Genomic DNA, 21730 nt, shown 5'->3' on the forward strand with positions numbered 1-21730 from the left:
AGGAGAAAACATAATAATCCAGCAAACTCCAGTATAAGCCTTTCCGGGTATAAGACAGCATGTGCCAAACCCATTTAATGTAAATTCTGCTTGATTTGTGCAAAGATGTGATGCTGCTTAGTGGGAGAGAGGGGAATAGATGGGACAAAACCCAGTTGTTCCTTTGAAAATTCACCGTATATTTGCATTGAGAACACAATTATGCATTTTAAAATTTCAGACTATAGGGAAAGCCGTTGGTAGGTTTGATTGGAAGACATTCTTTGTGCTCTGTAAAGCCTATCAGTTCTGTGGAAAAGTCAGCTAACAAAAAGAAATACCCTATTCTGTTTTCTTTGGCTTTCCTACTGTCCAACTACTGTGCACTTGATTGTCTCCATTCTGTATCTTGGGATTTAAATGTTTCCATACATCCAAGATTAAAACCTTTTGACTATTACAAGGACTTTTTAAAACAGCTGAAGTAAGTCTGGTTTATCTTCTTCATCTTGAGATTGCCTCATCGTTTCTATAAGTGAAATCTGCAGCAACTAATTATTTAAACTGACTTTCCAGATTCTTTGTGGCTATTGCAAATAGGACTCATTGGCACACTTGACACATTGATACAGTATATACTGGCCTGCTATTTCCTCTTGTGTGCAGGTTTTCTTCAGAAACAAACACCCTCCTCCCAAAAAACCCAACACCCTCTCTTCCCCAAGTAAGAGCTGTCTAGACTCAACAGGCTTTTTGCACAGCATGGTTTATACCTCTCTCCAGTTCAGCAAACTTGGCAACACTTAACTACAAGCATATGGATCCTAATGAAGAAAACTGCTGAAATACTACCAAAGTAAATGACTTTGGGGAAGCAGATGTATGTGCAACTCTGAACTTTTTAAGATCCAGGGGTGTAATTATAAAGACATTAGAAAGGAAAAGCCTCAGGACTTGCAAAAAATAGGTTATTTCCTGAGGGTGGATTTTTGGCCCAGGTGTTACCATTACATACCTTTTAGGAGATTTCTGTGTATGTGAGAATTAAAGAACCCACTTCACTGAATGGCCACATGACTGCAATGTGTGTGAGACAAAGTGAAGCAGCTTGGGGAGAGCATGGAATTGCTCAGAAGACCACACACTGATGTTTTACTAGCACCTTTCATAAACACAAGTAATTACTATGGTTTTTTTGTCCTTACTGGAGATGGGCCCCAGATATCCTGAACTTTATAAATCCTTTCTTGTCTCTTGTGCTTACAACATTGTTCGGAATGGTAACTTTCTGTAGGTAGAGGGACTGTTACCTATTAATTTAGTCTTGTAGGAAACAAAACATATTAACAACCAAAAAAGTGTGAATTCCTCCATCTGTCATCTTGCAGATGACTTCTTACAATGTAATAAGGGTTATTTAAATAATTAAATAGAATTGTAAAGAAACAACCCATTACGCTCAAGATGCTTGTTAAAATTAAAATTACTCTTATTCTGTGCTTATTGCAGGAACATTTTGTGGCAAAATGGTATCTTGTTAGATTTTTCTTTCCCATCCTAATGTAATGATGGAGAGGGAAGTTTTGGCACTAGTGTTCATGTTTTTCACAATATTTTAAAAAAACTTCATAGTTACTTTTCGTTTCTGTTGTCATGCTGAGTTGTTTGCTATCCCCCTTTCCCTGCAGTCCATTGTAGGAGTCGTAGGGAGTTGCACAACATAAATTGGAAGAAGTAGTCAAGATTGTTCACGTAAACATTTCACCTACTTCAGTAGCAGTTTGTTGGAGGTTTTTGGGGTGGATATTAGGCAGAAGAAATGTTAGAGGACATAGTTTCTGCCCAGTAGAGGTGGAAGAGTATGGCTTTAAAATTCAGTGATCAAAGTGTGTTCTTTGGAAACCTGCGTGGGAGTCCACTTGTTTGCTCTCCTGCTCTTTGAAAGTTGTTCTTTGAAAATGTTTAGCAGGTGATGGGTAGAACAAAATGGGTTACTTGACAAGAATACTTTTTTCGTGCTAAGGTGTGCCAGTACATTTTGCTTGCCAAATTGAACATCCTTTGTGAGATGTTTCAAAAATGGAAGCAAATGCACTGAACCTTGGTTTTATATTACAGTGTCAATTTGGGCAAAAATGCATTCAGGTTATTTACTGTTGACGATACATTTCATTTTGCTTTGACAACACTTTACTTATATTTTTCTTCCTCTTAATCAGTGTGCATTTACTTCTTAGTACTAGAAAAGCTTCTTACTGTTTCACAAGATACGGGATTTTTGTAGTTTTCCTGTCACTGAAATGGATGTACAGTATGCACAAGAGAGTCCCTCAAAAAGAGACACCAATTATTAGTCTTCAAATGTAATTGCTCCTGAGAAATGAAAAGTAGAAATGAAGACTAATTGTGTATCGGGTCACCTGAGAATTTAATTTTAAAAATAGGCTACAGGCTATTATTTCCTGATTTTGCAATTCTTTGGAGATGTACAAGCGGTGATTAAAATGACTGTTAGAAAGTGATATTACAGCATTTATTAATAGGAAAATTGGAAAGAATATAGCTCCTGAGCTGCTGAATTTTTTGTCACAAATATACTAATCTAGTTTTTAAGGTGATGGGCACTCAGGATGCTGTATATCTGTAGCACATCTTTGATTTAAGCTTAGGCTTAGTGGCTCCAAAAGTTTTTTGTTTAATCCAGTATGCTTGTTAGATGAGAAGTGGACCAATTTAACTGGGAATGTGATGCTTGATATTGCAAAAATAAAAAAAATTTAGAGGAAAAACCTTCATTTTGATTTCTCTGCTGGACCTGTAGCTACTGTCTAATGGGTTTATGTGGTTGATGGAGTGTGCCTGCATGGTTTTGATTTCATGATGGGGGTTAGCTAAAAAAAAAAAACAACAAAACAAAACCGTAGTGCTGCAAATAATTAGTTGCCAGTTGATTAATGTAGTGGATGTATTTGAACATACTTCAAATGTTACATGTATTTATTTCAAGGTAACTTGTGAATGTGAATTGATACATACGTTCTAGATAAGTCACAGTGTGTGCTCCTCAAGTTTACACAATTATAGCTACAAATCTTTTCAGAAAATTGGAAAGCTTAAGTTTAAAAGTTGCAGAAGGAGTCTGATATTTATGGTGATCTTCCATCTGGCTTTTTTTTTTTGCGTTTTAAAAAGTATTTTCAAGTATATATGAGAAACTTGGTTGGAATTTAAGTCTCAGCCAATTTAACTCATCTTTATAGCTGAAAAATTGGGTGTCTTTTATTAGTATCCTCCACATTTATATATCTGAAAGTTTGGGATGGAAAATTGTCTATCTTCTGTATCAGTTGCTTCCTTTTTTATTTTTCAACACTGCGTATGGAATCAGCTTTGTTCCTTGTTGCTGTATGGATCTTGTAAAAATATGTGTGCCAACAGCACTGAAAGAACATCAGAAGATAAAGAGAGAGAAGCAAGGCAGGCATCAGTTTTGGGACTTGGTGCTGCCAAAAGATGGATACAAAAATAGAGTAGAAAAAGTGCAAATGGTGTAAGACCTGGTGGGGAGGAGGAAGTTTGGTTAAAAAAAAAAGTTGATTGAGAATAATTTAACTAAAGAATTGATTAATTAGCTTCTATAAACACTTTGTTGCAAAACCATGAACTTTTATGTGGCAGTACCTCAGTGCAACACATTTTTCTATAGTCACTACAAATTTCTAAAAGAATTTTTGCACTGGAATAATGTTTTACATTTTTTGAAAGATGGATTTATGGTGCCACAAAATACAGTGGCATATTAATGTCTCTTGCTAAGAGATATGGAAAAATGTGAAATCCGATTTCTAGCTCTAGGGAAAAAAAAACAAACCATTAGTACTGCAAAAGATGCAGAGGTATTAGGTCTCTCAGTATTTCATAATTATCAGATCTGTGTTTTTCAGTAATGATGATTAAGCAATTATAGGTAGACATCTGTGGAGATCTATGAAGCTAGGCTAAATTAAAATTATAATGCTTGTTAATAGTTTTTCTACTCTTTTGATTATATTAGTAAAATTATGAAGGTCTAAAGTCTGAAACATTTTTCTTGATAGTGAGAGTTCACATTTTTCCAACAGTCCACAGTATGCTTTTTTAACAAGAGATTTCATCTCTTCCATATTCTACTCATGAAACATATTTCTTTATACTGCTCATTTTCTCAGTCTGTAAAAGTTTAAAGTTGGTGATGTTCATCCAGTGTAACAAAATTACTTTGCTATTAAAAAATATATTCATGTAGAGATATTAAAGTAAAAAAGGAGGAGAGGGCCTTGCCTGTTAAAATTGCACATACACTTTAGACGATATTATGGAAGAAGAAAGAGCGATGACAGACCTATAACCCTGGGCTGAAAATGCACTATATATTGCATGATATAGTTGGTCATTTTAACCTTAATGTGGAATTTACCTGTACATGATTTCCTGGTACACAACACTGTCACTGGATTATGACCTGATAACTTCTTTGGCAGATGCTTTGTGGAGCTTGACAATTAAGTATTACTGATTATTTTTCCCTTTAGGAATGTTTGAAATACATGTAGCACAGCAATGCTATTTCATGGAAGATATTTTTGTTTTTGTGTGCACTAGGGTACTGTGGAGCTGACATAAAAGCACTTTGCACTGAGGCTGCCTTGATTGCCCTGAGACGACGCTATCCCCAGATTTACATGAGCAGTCAGAAGCTACAGCTTGATGTTTCTTCAGTAGTTCTCAGTGCACAGGATTTTTATCATGCAATGCAGAATATTGTGCCTGCTTCCCAGCGTGCCGTGACGTCTTCAGGACATGCATTATCTCCCGTGATCAGACCACTGTTGGAACGTACCTTCACTAACCTTCTTGAGATTTTACACAAAGTGTTTCCTCATGCTGAATTTAGCCAGGGTGACAAAAGTGAAGGTATGTGGGTTGGAGATTTTTTTTTTTTTGCAAATGCTGTTTCAATTTGGAAATATTTCAGCTGGCTTTCTTGTATTGCTGGCCTTTAAATCTGATGTGTATTTGGTTCAGTGTTGTTAGTATGTAAACACAGTTTGCTTGGATGTTGCTTAATTATTTGTGCTGATTCCAAGTTGCTGTGGAATTTAACAAACTGACCTGTATAGACCAAGATCCCATAGGTGTGAGTGTCATCTGAAAGAAAGAGAACCCCCAAGTAATTTACAATTTAAATACAAGAAATAATCACAGAATCACAGAATCACAGAATCACTAGGTTGGAAAGGACCTTCAAGATCATCAAGTCCAACCATTAATCCAGAACCACCATGTCCCCTAAACCATGTCCTGAAGCACCACATCCACACGTTTTTTGAACACTTCCAGGGATGGCGACTCCACCACCTCCCTGGGCAGCCTGTTCCAATGCCTGACCACCCTCTCAGTGAAGAAATTTTTCCTAATATCCAATCTAAACCTCCCCTGGCGCAACTTGAGGCCATTTCCTCTTGTCCTAGAGGGGCATAATCAGGTGGCAGAACAAAAGTAAGTAGTAAGATAATGCTGCTCAGTGTGTTAGGACCTGAAATTGGTGCTCCTGTCCTGAGTGTTAGTTAGCTGTCTCCAGTCCTTTGCTTGTTGATGGTGCAGAAGCAGGTTGCAAAGGGATGCTCTGGGGAGCTCGCAGCTCGGCAGGGGAGACGGTGGTCAGCAGATATCCCTGAGCCCGTGTAATGGTCATCTACTGGTTAAGGAGAAAGTCCTGAGGCTTCCCTCCCCGTGAACTGGCCTGATGCACTCCTGATCTTCTGAGTTCATTCTACTGGCTTAGCAAGTGGAGAACTATTTGCTGTGTTGTCAAGTTAGCTTTTTTGCCAAATTAGTGAGTAAAATCAACTCACTGAGGGGTCAGATGTATGCCAGAACCCTGCTGCAGTGGGAGCAATGTGAGTGCATAGAGGAAGCGGGGAATAAGAAGGAATGCGACTGACTGTTTTGACTGGCAGTGAGTCAGTAGGTTCTGGGTTTTTTACCCAGCTGTTCTGAGACATACTTTAATAGTTACACTGGTCATTTCTTGGAAATTAAATGTTGAACAAGATATATTGGTTTTTATACCTACTTATTCTGGCATGCTATTTTCTACTGTTCTTATTTGGGATCATGGGGCCGCGTCATCCTCCCCCTGGCCCTGTAAACAGTACACAACAGTGGTTGTGTGTGATCAACTTGAAAATAGCTCAGTCATAAAGTAAATCTGTGACAGCCGTGACTTTCTCTTCATTCCTATTCTAGTGCATGCTTTCAGACTGCAGCCCAGGCAGCTTAAGCTGATCCTTGTGCTGGCTGCTGCCGTTCCTCCAGCCCAGCTGTGCATTTTTGCTCTATCCCTTGCACTTACTTTAGTACATCAGGCCCTTCGTTAAAACATTTTTGGCCAATAAACTGATCCAAAAATGGTGTATTTTTGTCGAGTTCGTTCCGTGCTGACCATGGGATAGCTGGAGGTTTTAACAAGTGTTGGGAGTTGGCATGCAGTGGGGCCTGGCAGCCTGTCGTGTTAGGTAGGGGGAAGTGAGCTCGCTTGCAGCTGCAGTTATATCATATTAGGCTTCCTCAATCGTGTTAGGCTGTCATAACCAAAGTTAAGATGCTTAAGTCTTTCTGTATACTGTTAACTGTAATGTTGGTTGGTTATACTGTTATAACCTCTAATGTTGGTTGGTTATAACCTGGTTATACTGTTGGTAATGCCCAGTTTGAAGATTGTCATTATTGTTGAAGAATTTGGTTAGATGTTCCTGTTTGTTGTAAAGTTCTACTTACACAGTATTTTCTTCGGTTATGTCCTTTACATTCCTATTTATTACTGCTCATTATTGCTAACGAAGTGAGTTTGGAAACATTCATTGAGTTAAACAGTAGTTTTACTAGGTAATTCTGCTGCTATGGCTGCTTTTAAACGTTTGCAGATAATTGATTTTGAAGATCTAGGAACTAAGGTTTCTTTTGAAGTTTCCCTTGTACCTTAGTTTTTCTTCTTACCTCCTTAAACCCAAGGAAATATTGAATAATAAGTTTAATCTGTGTTAAAAGCAGCAAAGTCCACTTTCATGTACAATGATTTTAAATGTAAGCATAGATGTAGATTACACACTAGCGCTTCAGTTTTTCTGGAATTCAGAGCCAGGTATATGGCAGGTGCTTACTGGTATGCTTAGTCTGTGAATCCTGTTTTCTACATGTCTTTGCAGTTCACTAATGATGTCCGTTTCTCGTAATTCAGTGAGTCAGACGCTTAAGCAAAGGATGTCACAGAGGCTTGACGCTTGGGATTTGAAGATGGGTTGCCCTTTTTAATAATTATATATTTGAGGAAGCGAAAGCTGTGTCCAATGCATGAGCATAGGACTTACCCTATGGTCTGCATTTGTATAGCAAAAATTCTGCCTGTGTAGGGACTGCAGTGAGCCAAGAGTTAGGAGGCCTGTGTCCAGTTGATTTGAAGGCCTCTATTCTTGCCCAGAGCTAAATGTCCAGCAGCTTCTGTCCTTTTGCTTTCTATGGACTAGCTTTTGGCCACTGCAGGCCTTTTTCATCTTTGCCCCTGAGGAATGATTGTCAGGTGTCTAACTGCATCATGCCTTGCCAAGGGATGTGGCATGTCCTCATGCCATACCAGCAGAATATTACTTCTGCCCAGCCTACTCTGATTCCAGTTTCTTACATCACATGGCCAACTGAGGGAACCTTTGTTGTCTCTTAACAATTTTTCCTGCAACCATATGTCTAGATGCATGGCCCTTAGCTGGCTTCTCCATCCAACACTTAATGCTGCCTTGAAGTTGATTCCTTTGTCCTGTGGTGGCGGTTTGATCAGTGTAGCAGGACCTGTGCCATGGCTTCATGTAAATCAGGCAAATCATGCAGTGGGTTATGTATTTGAGCATAACACTTAGATCTCTCTGTATTTCATGCTTTCATTTCACAGCGGTCTATTTTGCTAAGTGGCTGTGGGCAACTTGAGGTACTGTTAGGATGTCTGGTGGTTGCCCTGAACAGCAGTGTGCTGCAGTGATTCTGGGCTGCTCTTGGAAATGCTACCCATCCGTTGCAGAGCATTTTTTCCTCAGGAGACTTGGCCTCTGCACTGCTCTTACTGTAAAGCTGAGAGGCTGGGGCCATTTTCATCCCATCACTGCAGACTGATTTCTTTATGGGGATGAGAATGAGTGGCTTGCTTAGGGTTACACCAACTAAATGCCTTTCCTGGGGCAAAAAAAAAAATCTTGCAGCAGTTTTTTCCCATTATCAAGTTGCAGCAGTCTACTCTTAATCCTGCTGCAGTTTTGGTAGATAATTTAGATGTACCTGATTTCCAGCTGTCAGCAGGTTTAGTGCCATGTTTGTATTTTTTGCAGTTATTTGTCCCTGCAGTCTTTTAAATGTAATGAGTTTTTTAGCTTTTTGTTTCTGAACATCTATATAGAAAGTACTTCAGTTTGTCATGCTGCTATATTAGCAAAGGAATTAAAATAGGTTAAGGTATAGTATATGAACATGGAATGAATTGAACTGATTTTGATAAAAAGTAATTTGATATTCTTAGGCAGATTTTCAGAGGGTGGAAAACAATTCTTCATAAATATATATTGTCGTGGTAGTCATGCTGAGAATAATTTTGGAAGAAGTGTACTTGTAAAAAAATTTGGGCACTTAGAACAAATAAATAAGTACAAAATTCTGTATAGTTTGAGGAATTACAGATTTTACAACTTTATCCTTGAAAAACCTCTAGCTATGAAGTAAAATCAAAGGAAGCATTTCATAACAAGTGAAACATTTGTTGTATTCGTAAAGCTGTTCTGCTTGATGGTTTAAAACACTGAATGGTGATTATGATTAGACTTCTGCAATATTTAATTTGTTTTGGTTTTCGAGGTGGTAAGTACTTATTATTCTGTGTTCTGATATTTAGACAGTTTTAACTCATTTTTCGTACACTTGAAAATACGTTATGATTTAAATTAAGAAAATTGTAATGTCTGTTCTCGTTTGTTGTGTGTGCTCTTAGAAGTGATAAGGTTCTAATTAATACATTTCTTGTAACAGATGTACCAAGTCTAATATTAGATGATAGTGAAGATGAGAATGCTTCATCAATTTTTGAGACTAACTGTCACTCAGGATCACCAAAGAAACAGTCATCAGCTGCTATACATAAACCCTACCTTCATTTTACAATGTAAGTGTTTCTCTAAATGCATACAGCCAGATAGTTAAAACCATGAAATTCTTACATCAGGAGAGGTAACGAAGATGATCTTTTACTTTGTGGTGGCAACGGTGTTCTGTAATAGAATCATGTAAGCGTATGGACAAGAGGTTTAGATGTGTGAATGGTCTTAGGAAGGGCCACATCCTAGACACAGTAATCAGAAATACTTTGTAGCATACAGGTGTAGCTTAGAAATAAGGATGTTAACAGCAATTCTTAATTGTAACAAACCATTTTGATTTGAAAGATTAAGAACTGGGAAAAGAGGTGTGTAAGAATATTTTGGAGGGATTGTTTTATCTTGGTCTAAAGTATTGTTGAGCTTCAGTGTGTGCAGCTGTTCAGATGCATTATATAATTAACGCATTCAGTATTGCTGACATCTTTTTTTCATTGTTTTTCATGGAAAGTTTCAGAGAAATGGGAATTTAGAAAGTGTGTGTGAAATTTTGATGAGTCTTTCCTCTCCTTTGTGTAAAGTCTTTCCTTTCCTTTGTATAAATTCCAATTTATACAAATTGGTGTGGCTACAGTAATTAAAAATAAAAAACTAGGAGTTTGCTAAATAAAGAGAATGAGGTTAGAAAAACTGTTCAGTAGTAGTGCTGTTTAGTAGAGCCATCTTGTGGAAAACTGCTAAAATTTTTGTGCTAAAGGGTAATGCCGGAAGAGCATTTGTGGAAATCTAAGCTTAAAACTAAGGCTTTAACTTAAAATAGTTTGAGATACATAGTCAAGTATTTTAATGACAAATTAAACCTTTTGTTGTGAGGTCAGGAGGGGGGAAGCCAAAACCAAAAACTATATGTATTTGTGTGGATGTGTCTAAATAAAATAATCTCAAAGAGTATGTTTATTTTTGTAAAGTATGTAAGCCTCCCTTAATCTATCTTTCTGAGCATTTTTGATTGCTATCTGTGTGTGTAACCTCCACCACTAGAACTGAAGAGTCAAAGGTCAACAATGTCCATAGCTGTTACAAAATGTTTAACCTGAAATAAAAACAGCCAGTCTTGTTTCATTGCCTGAGCTGATTGATGTGCTGGTAAAAATGCCTTAATGAGAGAAAATGCAAATTAATTAAAAACCTTTCTTGTTTCATAATCAGTTCTATATAAATGGAAGAGACTTTTAATGGAAAAAGCTAATGCTTCTCTTCATGTCTCAGTCATCTCCAAAACAGGGCAAAAACCTCCAGCACACTCAGTCACACCCTCTTCCCCCCTTTCTCCAAATCCTTGTACGGAGTCCTTAGGATTTCTTTTCAAAAGCAAATCCAAAACAACAAGTTTACCTTTGCAGTTTTTCCTTTAAAATCTTTCTTCTGTCTGGAAATCTACTGAATAGAAGTGTATGAATATGCTAGAATAGAAGATGAATAGTGGTTTTATTCAATCCTACCTCAGGTACTATTTCTTAAATAAACAAAATATTGTAATATTAGGTGGTTCCTGGAAATCTTGGGTAGCATTTACGGGATTAATGGATTGACCTGGGATTCCTGAGGCTACTGAAGAGATGTTTTAGTAGTTAGGACTGAACTAGACATGATTAAATAGATAACCTTACCATTAAGTCTTTTTTATATGATCAAGGTACTGGTTTTAAACAAACTGCTTATAATAAAATTTTCATTAATTTAATATGTGCATAGGTTTGCAGAGATGAGTTTGAATTAAATTGTGAAATCAAAGAAGAGACAAAGCTGGAGTCATTGAGACTTAGAGTAGTGTTGAAGTACAGTAGAGTTAGTTGAATCTTTTTACGCTGTTGTAGGAAACTACCCATTACTCAAAGTCTTCTGGATTCTAAAACACCTTCTTATATCCAACCATTGGTAACGTTGGCTTGTTAATTGTATTTTGTACTGTTACTCTCTTGCAGGTCAGCTTATCACCAGCCAACCTCCTACAGACCAAGATTACTGCTATCTGGAGAGAGAGGTTCGGGTCAGACTTCGCACCTTGCTCCAGCACTATTGCACACTCTTGAAAAATTCTCTGTACACAGGCTAGATCTGCCAGCACTTTATTCAGTCAGTGCCAAAACGCCTGAAGAATCTTGTGCACAGGTGACATTTCAGAATCTCTTGTAATGAGTAAATTCTATAATTCTGGAACAGATTAGTTGCATCATTATAAAGGCAGCTAACTGGAATGTAACTTAAAAGCCAGGTTTTCATAGGCTCCTTCTATTTTCATGTTTAAAAGAAAGGAGTCTCTAGAGGGTGACTGAGATCCCTCTGCTGAATAGTGAGAGTAATTACATTTTTAACTTGCCCCCGCAGTCACATACCTAATGTCAAGTAAGCTTAATCTGGGTATTCAGTTCCTGATTTTCATTTTATTACCTTGTGTATGAATTAGTGTGCTGTGGTTCTAGGTTCACTTAGTTTTAAATGTTTTAGGTTTCAAAATAGTTTATGGTGGATTTTGCATCGATTGCAAACTAGTTTAATTTTAATCTTTATTGCTCAGTCTTAGCAAGTTTTTAAAACATACGTGACAAGTGGCTGGTTTTGGTCTCCCTAGCACATTGGCATGAAACAATTGAATGTTACAGCGAACAGTCACAAACAGTTGTTTTAGAAAACCTTTATCGTTAGGATAATTTTACTTCACTGGAGCATTTTTATATACAGTGCCACAAACATGAATTGTTTCCTTTTCCATAAGAATTTTATTACTTACAAGTGTGTGTGTGTATATATATAAAAAATACCACTGTTTCTTTTAATTAGATCTTTCGTGAAGCTCGAAGAACAGTACCAAGTATTGTTTACATGCCTCATATTGGTGATTGGTGGGAAGCTGTCAGTGAAACTGTGAGAGCTACTTTTCTAACTTTGCTGCAAGATATACCATCTTTCTCCCCTATATTTCTACTGTCTACCTCTGAGTCCATGTATAGCGAATTGCCTGAAGAGGTAAGTTTGTTGTGGAAGGAGGCATTGTTAGGGGCGTATGTGCTCTTCAAAATGTTTTGATCATGGGAAACATTCTGTTTTGCACTGGTTTTCTAACGCACTTCAAAATATGTCAAACTGAAAATGTAATAATAATTAAATGTTTGTAATTTTATTTAATGAGGGATGTACATACATATTACTGATTTTCATAATCTCCATGCTACTTTGGTGAGAAGATAAAATTGTTCATTTTGTCAGTTGTTCATTTTGACAAATTACTCCAGTGTAATTAAATGCAGATTTAGTCTAAAGGTGTAACCTTTAGCTCTACATATTCTGAGGTTCAGGATGGGGGAGGGGAGTCCTATTTTTTCCCCAATATTTTCTATTTTGTTGTTTTGTTGGGTTTTGTTTGGTTTTGGTCCGCCCCTGTGTCCTGTGTGTTGTCGTCTGTGTCCCCCGCCCCGTCCCCGTCCCCCCTCTTCTTTTCACTGCAGAGGTGGCCATTGTTAGGATCATGGGATGCTGCAGGTTTGGTTACTACAGAAAATTCAGTGGGGGCTTGCAAGTGTTTGTTTTTCCTAGGCTGCGTACAGAGCTTTGGGTAGAGTCTACTGTCTTTTTTTCCTGTGGATAATTTTGAAAAGTTTGTGACTAGTGTTTTAATATGGTCTTTAATCATATATTTTTGAGTGAGGGCTTAATTTTCATACAACTTTTTTTTTTTTTTTTAGGTGAAATGTATTTTCAGAATCCAGTATGAAGAGGTTTTTTATATTCAAAGACCAAGTGAAGAAGACAGATTGCGATTTTTCAAAGGGTTAATTCTTGATGAGGCAGCAATGCCCCCACCAAGAAGGAAACAGGCTGGTAAACTGTTACAGTAAAACCAGTAATAATAATGTCATCTGAATGTTTTCTTTTGTGATAGTTTCCTTTTTCAAAAGGTGTGGGTAAATGACAGTGGGTGTAATTAACATTTGACTGTACCCGGAATAAATTTTGTGCATTACGGTTACCAGTTTTGGAAAATGGAGACCTGTGGGGTTAAGGATGCAGATCGATGAGACAGATTAAATATATAATGAAATTTGGAGTGGCATAATCCCGAGAGCCACTGTTGTTAATATTTCTATTGTCTGGCTTCTTGTTTTTTTCCCTAGCTCTTCGTGCTCTGGAAGTTCTTCCTCTTGCACTGCCATGTCCTGCCCGTGAGCTGTCAGAAGCAGAAAAACAGCGAATGGAGGACCAGGAAGAGAACACATTGAGAGAGCTGCGGTTGTTTCTCAGGGACGTTACCAAGAGGCTGGCCACAGACAAACGCTTTAACATCTTCAGCAAACCGGTGGATATTGAAGAGGTCTTGTTTCAGTAATGTGGAAACAATGAAGTTGAAACTATTAGAAAAAGAATATAAATTAAAAAAGGGAAATGGATAAGTTAATAAAAAAACCCAGATGTTTCATCCATGATCTTTCTAATCTAAAATGCTGATTTTTAGCTGGTGAGATAGTCACAGCATCATCTGTGATGCACGGAGTTGGAGCATGTTCTTTGGCTATACCAGTGACCTATGGAAAAACCTTGTGCACTTCTGTCTCTTTTATAACTGAAATCGGCATTTAAAAATGCCATCACTCCTATCCCTACCAGTGCTCTTGAAATATTTGAAACCGTACATATAATTCTTTAATAAAAGCTTTCACAACATTGCAATCATAGGCATGATAATATTGGGAAAATGATCTGTGTTCTGTAATGTATTCAGCATTAATAGTATTGTTGAATAATTTCATCAGTAATGCTTGTGGATACCATTAATCACAGATGGTAGCCCATTATAAGGCATTAACTGGTCGATTATGGAGTGTGCACACCTAACTGATGAGACAGTTCGATCTGTAAATCTATTTTCAGGTGCTGCTATATGAATAGAATTGTGTTCGGCCTGACTGAGATCAAATGGTGGCCCACTGCAAGCTTTGCAAGCTTGCTAATTAAAAAAAAAAAAGAATGCTTAATTGCTTCTGAAGAGAAGCATCTCTTTTGGAAGACATTAAGAGATAAATATGGGACATTAAAAGTACAACATTGTAGAAAGCAGATTTGCAAGTGTAAATTCCGTGCAGGGTGGAACAGGCATCTTTCATGGGCCCATGCAGTCCTCTCTTAATTGGAGCTTTCTGTAGCTGACTGTTTTTGAAAGACTTACAAGAGGTCTTTAATGTGGCAACTTACAGCGCGAGCATGGTCTGAGCAGAAACTTTTATTTATTTATTTATTTATTTTAAAATGAAACTGCTTAAGAGTTCCATTATTGTAGGAAACTCTTCATACTGGTAGTAACGGCATTTTCTTCCCCCAAAGAACTCGCAGTCTAAACTTACGTGAGTAAGGGTACATAAAGAGAGAATAAATGACTGTCCATGGTTTGTCAATGAAGAATTGAAATGTGACCTTGTTATATGAAGACTTGCCAAAAATATATCACAGCACTAGAAATTAAATTTAATCCTTTTTGTCCCACCTGGTGCATTTAAGCACAGAACTATCCTTTCCTTTTCTACCAGCGCCTGTCTGCTTCACTTTCTGAGAAAATGTGTTGAGTTCATTCCACTCCTACTTGTGTTGCAGAGAATGCTGTTACGTGATAAGTCAAAGATTTTCCTGACTAATTCAGCAGCAATGTTTACAATTTCCAGTGAGGATTCTTTCTGATGATGTGCTAACAAGAAAAGAAAGCCTGTGGCTTGGCTTTCTGATCACTGAACCAGTTATTGTCATGGTTCTATAGTGGGAGACAAAAAGAGCATTTTTGCCATTTTAATTTTTCATCATAAATTTCAATGTATATATTTAAGGAATTAGGTGACAGACTGCTGTCCACTGAAGTAATGCATTAATGTTAGTATACGTTGTAATACATTTTTGTATGAAAGTCTACAGATATGTTGAAAAAAAATAATTCTTATGGAGCTATCAGTATTTTAGCAGCCACCGTCGTACATGGGTGATTTCAAAAGAAAAAACGCAGTATTGTTTCTGAGGCTGCCAGTATTTTTAATTGATTGCAATCTTAATCACATTGAGACATTGAAGTATATACTTTCCTTGTAGTAAAAAATAAATTAATAGATTTTTTGGTAAACTTTGTTACAGCAGCTGTGCTGATGCATTTGAATTTCAAGCTTGAGCCCCTTATGGTACCATTAATTTCATTAAATACTTTTTAGTGTACCCTAGTGGTTGCTAAATCTCCAGTTACGAGCTATGCTTATAGTAAGCTGTGAACTGTAACACAAGGCTTTCTCTTTAGACTGCCCTTCTGTATAGTCAGTCTAATGTCTTCAATCGATAAAACCTGACTTTTTTGTTGAATGAGTGATGGAAGGAATTATTCAATAGAAGATATTTAAAAGCTGATAATTTGACTGTTCAGTTTAATGAGAACTTTACCTACAAGGTGAACAAAATATACCTTCCCTAGTTTTTCCTAGGGTTTTGAGTTAGGCTGATTGTTTCTGTCTTTGTAATCCAAGACAGTGTTATAACACTATTAAAAAAAAAAAATTAAATCCGTCTGAATAAAATTACAATTACATTTATGTTAAAATGTGTTGCCTCGAAAATATCATTAATTTTGAAAGATAAATTGGTGACCTACTGAAGAAAAAATAGCTTTGGAAGTCCTGTGTTTTTAGTCTGATAAAACTTCTGTTTTCAACACAAATTTGTTTAGAAATCAAAATGTTTAGTTAATGTATTAGAGCTAAGCATGTGGAATGAATACAAGTATAAAGATGTGACATTGGCAATGTTCAAATGGGACGCTTATGGTCCTGTGTCATTTCTGTATGCTGTTTGTTTGTAGGTTTCAGATTACCTTGAAGTTATCAAAGAGCCAATGGACCTATCAACAGTAATAACCAAAATTGATAAACACAATTACTTAACAGCCAAGGATTTCCTAACAGATATTGACCTGATCTGCAGCAATGCATTGGAGTACAATCCAGACAAAGATCCTGGAGGTAAGGACCTACTTTGTTTTGGCCTACCTAAACCTGAAAGCCTGAACCTGAAAGATGTTTAATCACGTGTTTGGTTACTATTCAGGCATTTAAATAATCTGCATGCTATGTGATAATTAGGAGAAGCAAGTCGTAAGGGTGCCTCTAGTGTTCTGAGGCATGTAGTGTACTGGAGGATGTTATGAGAACAGGAGAACTACAGCATTCAGAGCTGTTTTCTGATAGATTAGGTTTTGTAGATCCTTTTCAAATTTGATAGCTCCTTTGCAGTGAATAGACTTCTTATATGCAACAAAACCCCAACGTAATTTGGAGAGCTCTGTAGAGAATCCTGCATGCAATCTGGTAGTGGCCTGCTTTATTTCCACATCGGCTTAAAGCATGAAATTCACACACAGAAATTAAGAACCATGTATTTGGGGGTAGAAATAACACAGGATAAATCATCAAGCAAGGAAGTCAGTTGCAGCTGATTAGGAGAGATTAGAAGGTATTGTCATGACAAAGGGTGTGATGGGATGCTTTCAATTAAAATGGAATTTGTAGATTGAAATGCATGTAAAAGCTGTTCATGCTCAAAACGAGGGAAAGAACATCTTGTCTACACTTTGCTTGGGCCGTCTCATAGTGTACATTGACAAAAGAAAGCCTTTCAGTTGGCAGCTTCCAGGGTCACCAATAAACAACAATAAAAAAACCCCTCTTTTCATGTAGTTGTATTTAATATATGTGATACTTGGAAATCTGGGTCCATCTACAAATGTAGTCCAATGTATTAAAAAGTTTTTCAATAAATTTTGTGAAATCATTTTACCAGGTTAAAGCCTGGTTTTCTGTACTATTCTTGCTTCTCAAATTTTTGATTTTCTGAGACATTTGCAAATGTCTCATGTGTGGACTAGATACAATATAGTCTGCTTGTTTTTCACACTTGCCTTTTGAATCCAGTGCTGGTTCATATCTGTGGAAAATAAACTTTATTTCTTCAATTTATGATGCATTTTGTTCTAAAACTAAAAAAAATACTTTGATAAAATACGGCAAAAGGTTTTCTGTCTTCTTGATAATACACTTTTGAGGACTTCTAATGTGTAATTGATGTGAACTAATCAACGCCCTTGATGGGATTCTGAGTGTCTCTGAAGAGTGCCTGTTTAGAAGATAAGGACTGAGACATACCTCCTGCATGGGACTGATGCATGTTTGTCACTTAGTGATGGGCTTTGGGAAAAATTGTCATTAATATACACCCTTTGTTCTCATTTTTAGGCCATTTGGATCTGTGGGCTTGGTTGTTTAATTCTAGGGAATATAGTCTGAAGAGGTTTTTTGAAGTTTTAGAACAGGTGTTATGGGACTACAGACTTATAAGGTCAGACCTGCTCAGGATGATAAACAACATGCATTGCAGGTTCAGTGTGGCAGAAACATAAAATATCAAAGACTGCTTGGGGAACGTTTAGTGGCAGAAGTTTTCACTGAGCTTGCGCAAAGAGAAAGAGTCTGAAGAAATAGATCTAGGGGACCAAAATAGGGGTAAAATATCTAATATATAATAAAATAAAACAAGGGTTTTCCTTGCCATGAGGACCGAGCTGGGAGAAATTCATGTGGATATTTTTAGGTTAAGTTTTGGATTGGAGTTTCTTATCATTGAGTAGGTGATGAACGATAGTTCTGTCCTCTGCATTGTCAACAGTTGATGATGTATTGCACTTATGACATGGAAGACTTCTTGAGCTGTTGTGCTGTTTTCAGCAGTGTATTCATATATCACGTCTATTTTGAGTACGCATTACATGCGTTCGCATGCGTTAACTGAATATTAACCTGTAAATGTTCACATTCCTTAAAGCTGGGCATATATGCTTGCCTCTGCTTCATGCTTGAATTTGCAGAAGGATCATACTGTACCTGCCTCTGTCCTGTTGTTAAGCAGGAAAAGCAGCTGGAGTATCAGACAAGCTGATTGTATATGCAGTACAGATATTTAAAACTGGCTGCTTTGTTGTTTTTTTTTTCCTGGCACTTTGCTATAAAATTTCAGGTATGTTATATAGGAAAATAGTTTTTGTTTGGTTGGGGTTTTTTTTTTTTTTTTTTTTTAGTTTTCCTCCATTGTTTGACCAGGAAATGTTCTTAAAGGCTTGAAAACATAACCAGTGTGTGTTAGACATAATAGTATTTGCCTCTTTGAAGCACTGTCTGTGGGAAAGTCTTGCCCATCATGGGATTAGATTAGTAGTTCAATCAAATACTCCTGATATGATTTTTTTTTTCCCCCCCTTCTATTCCCACGTTCCCCATCCCCACCTCTTTCTTTCTTTTGTGAGGGCATCTTAAACTTTATTATCTGACCAACTTTTAAAAGTCTGATGTTGCAAAATTATATTTGCAAAGAATGTGGTATATTTTTTGTGATCATAAAACATAATGCTTCGTAAATATATGTGGGTAAAAATTTCTAGTTTCCAGTTGATTTAAGTAGCAGTAGATTTCCCCAGAAAACATATGTAGGACTCATTTGAGCTGGATACTGGATATTCTTTTTCACTCAGCAGTTTTTCCAGCTGTAAAATTTGCCGTTTCTAGAATGATAAACCTTGTTTAATAAATGTTCACTGATATTCTTAATTGTTGTCTTTAGTGATTATAAAAAGAGATTAAATCTGCTAATTGTATAATATGTTGTAGACATTAATCTTGATGTTTGCTGTTGAAATACTTCCCTCAGCTGGAAAAAGTAATTCACAATTGACAAATTAAATACGTTTCTACTAAAGGCAAACAATGAGTGTTGTAGGTTTCATTGAAAAGCAACATTTTAGATGTCAATTTTCTCCACATATGGGCTTACTTTTTAAGTTACAATTACTTTTCAAATTTCAACAGCGTTGGAATAATTTCTTTTGTGTGTTTCAAAGGTATGGGAACTGGTCTTCTCTGAAAAAAAATGTTTTTTCATAAACTGCATTTGTACTTCCAGTGTGGGCAATATTTTTTTTGTCGTGTTCCCCAAATAGAGATGAAAATGTAGCAAACTCGAGGCTTGTTTTTTGCCAGTTATTTTCAGTGGGTTAAAATGGGAAATAGCTATTCAATATAAGCAATAAAGCAATCTGTTTTAGCACAGTTTTGCATTTTCTAACAGTTGTTAAATAATATTAAGCAATAATGTAAGGTTAAAAAAACCCCAAACCAACTAAACGGGAGGAATATAAGCAAGCTAGGTCTACCTTACAGATGCAGGAGACATCCAGTATGATTTTGCAGGCAGTATAATTGTGTGAATGTTCCTAGACCCCAGTGGGCAAATTCATTCCTGGACATGTCTCTTGGTACTTTTGGGACTCTGCGCTGTACTCCATTATACTGTGTAGATCTGCCTATGGAAACTGGCTGCACCTGCTGATTCTATCAAGTTTCTAAAGATTGCAAGTTAATTTAGGTGTGTTCATCAATTGCTGTTTGCATTTGTTTATAAATGCCACTATTGATTAAAGTAACAATTTGTGCTTCTGAAAACTCCTGTATCTCTTAAATAGCCGGGTTGTGATTTTTGAGCATGCTATGGTATCAATCTGTCTATACTTTCATACATTTGAAATATTTCCCACTTTGTTGTAATATACAATACAGAAGAACATAGAAATGGTAAAGAATTGGCATAATTGCGATAAAATTGGCAAGTGTGCTGTCCTGTTTTCTAGATAAAATAATTAGACATAGAGCATGTACTTTGAAGGACACTGCTCATGCTATCATTGCTGCTGAACTGGATCCAGAATTTAATAAGATGTGTGAAGAAATCAAGGAAGCAAGAAGAAAAAGAGGTATGTTTGACTTCATTTATCATAACACAACATCTTTAGGATAGAAAACAGAATTTACAAGTGTCCATATAAAAATGTAAGTTTAAGATGAACTACAGAATATATGTTAGGCGGTGCATGTTAAAGGATGACTGAACTTGAAATGTGTCTACTTTTTCCAACTATGTGAGCTGGTCTGATAAGGCACCATCCTTCTTTTTTAAAGAAGGATGCATTGCCTACTGGTACAAATAGTATTGTAGAACATAGTGAACAGATAAATGCTGGGATTGCTATACTAACTCAAGATGTGAAACCAGAGCTGTAGTCTGAAAATGCCATGTAATGCAGTATAATAAAAATTATGATAAGGCAGAATGGCATTTAAAGCAGTGGATTTTCAGTTCACCCTGGCATGTGCACAAGTGTACTTTTGATGATAATCTGTTGATTTTTTGGATTAACAAACAACTATTACATCCACATTGAGGGGAGCATGAGGTCGACAATCTGATAGTCCAGAATCAGGAAATACAGCCCCCTACATTGGAGGACATCACTGACTTAGGTTTTGTTTAAATTAGTGCAGTTGTTTTCCACTTGTAGTCCATAGACCTCCAAGTCTGTTGTCAGCTTCTAAAGTGACCACAGAAGGTAATCAAAAGCCCAAACATATTCCCAGTAGAGCTCTGTTTACATGAAAGATGCTGTACCTCCATGGAAAATTTTTAAAGTTCTGAAAGTTGAAGAAGGTTGAAAATCACTGAACTATAACATTAGAACAAAATTTTGTGATGATTTTAGGGATTACTGATTTCAGTAATTCCAGTTTTACCTTGGCAAGTTATTTATTGCTTTGCCTCCTGCTTTGGTAAAAAAATGCATTATTTGATTTCTAGGCTGGTCTTAACTAAGAGCTGCTCGTTCTTGAAATACTTCTGTCAGTAGATTGAAGACCTTTTATTAATAAATTTCTTTGAACTAATCAAGTATCTGTAGGCCTTTTCTTCAGATTAAAACAGATACAGTTCCTTTTATTTTCCCAGTCATGCATATTTTTGTCTTAATTCTGTACAAACTTCCAATGTGTGTCTTGAATTGTGGATACGAGAACCAACTGTAATTCACTGTGGTTGTAAAACAGAACTAGTATAATGCCTTCATTTCTCCTCTGTACTTTTCTATTAGAAGTATAAGAATATTCACAATTCTGGCCTTAGTGTCATGCTGTGAGCTATGCTCAAGTTAATTATCCATTACAAGTCCCCCATGATTGTTAAAGGTTATTGCTTCCGAGGTTAAAGTAACTGTTTGTAAGAGCTCTTTGTTACAGAGACTGACTAGTTGTCCCTGACAGTCAGTCCCTGACAACTAGAGGTTGTAGTCCCTCCTCACAAGTCTTACAAGAGCTAACTGGGACACTGCCCTTCTTTTTGCGGCAGTGACCAAGTAATACATATTTCTAGGGGCAAAACCTGCACACCCTGTTGAAGGAGGTGAGTTTTCAGAAGTCATAATTTAAGGCTGATGGTGTCATGCAAGGAACTTGTTAAATTAAGAAAAAGAAGGTACTATTGGTGTTAAGATGCTGGTTAGTGGACCTTCAGATATAGATAGGTGATTAGCAGTACCAGTTTGTGAGTGACAACAGCTCACATACAGCAATGTGTTTCAGTGGGTTTCAAAGTGCATTCTGTGTATTGGCATGGATACTGTTACAGTGTCACAG

The 21730-nt window shown here is 36.8% G+C and overlaps 1 protein-coding gene across 2 annotated transcripts in view; it reads left to right on the top strand.

Moving 5' to 3' along the window:
* Positions 1-21730, top strand: part of ATAD2B (ATPase family AAA domain containing 2B) — a gene marked incomplete at both ends in the record, with an annotated part of 74345 nt that overhangs the window by 32182 nt on the left and 20433 nt on the right. For both annotated transcript variants that reach the window (XM_081997309.1, XM_081997310.1), the window contains 8 exons: positions 4621-4932; positions 9085-9217; positions 11135-11321; positions 11991-12176; positions 12893-13028; positions 13322-13518; positions 16030-16189; positions 19900-20022. In XM_081997309.1, the coding sequence (XP_081853435.1) occupies positions 4621-4932; positions 9085-9217; positions 11135-11321; positions 11991-12176; positions 12893-13028; positions 13322-13518; positions 16030-16189; positions 19900-20022 (1434 nt within the window). The remainder of the gene's footprint in view (positions 1-4620; positions 4933-9084; positions 9218-11134; positions 11322-11990; positions 12177-12892; positions 13029-13321; positions 13519-16029; positions 16190-19899; positions 20023-21730) is intronic.

The sequence above is a fragment of the Phaethon aethereus genome (assembly GCF_964289735.1).
Source record: "Phaethon aethereus genome assembly, chromosome: 3".
In the NCBI taxonomy this organism is placed as follows: Eukaryota; Metazoa; Chordata; class Aves; order Phaethontiformes; family Phaethontidae; genus Phaethon; species Phaethon aethereus.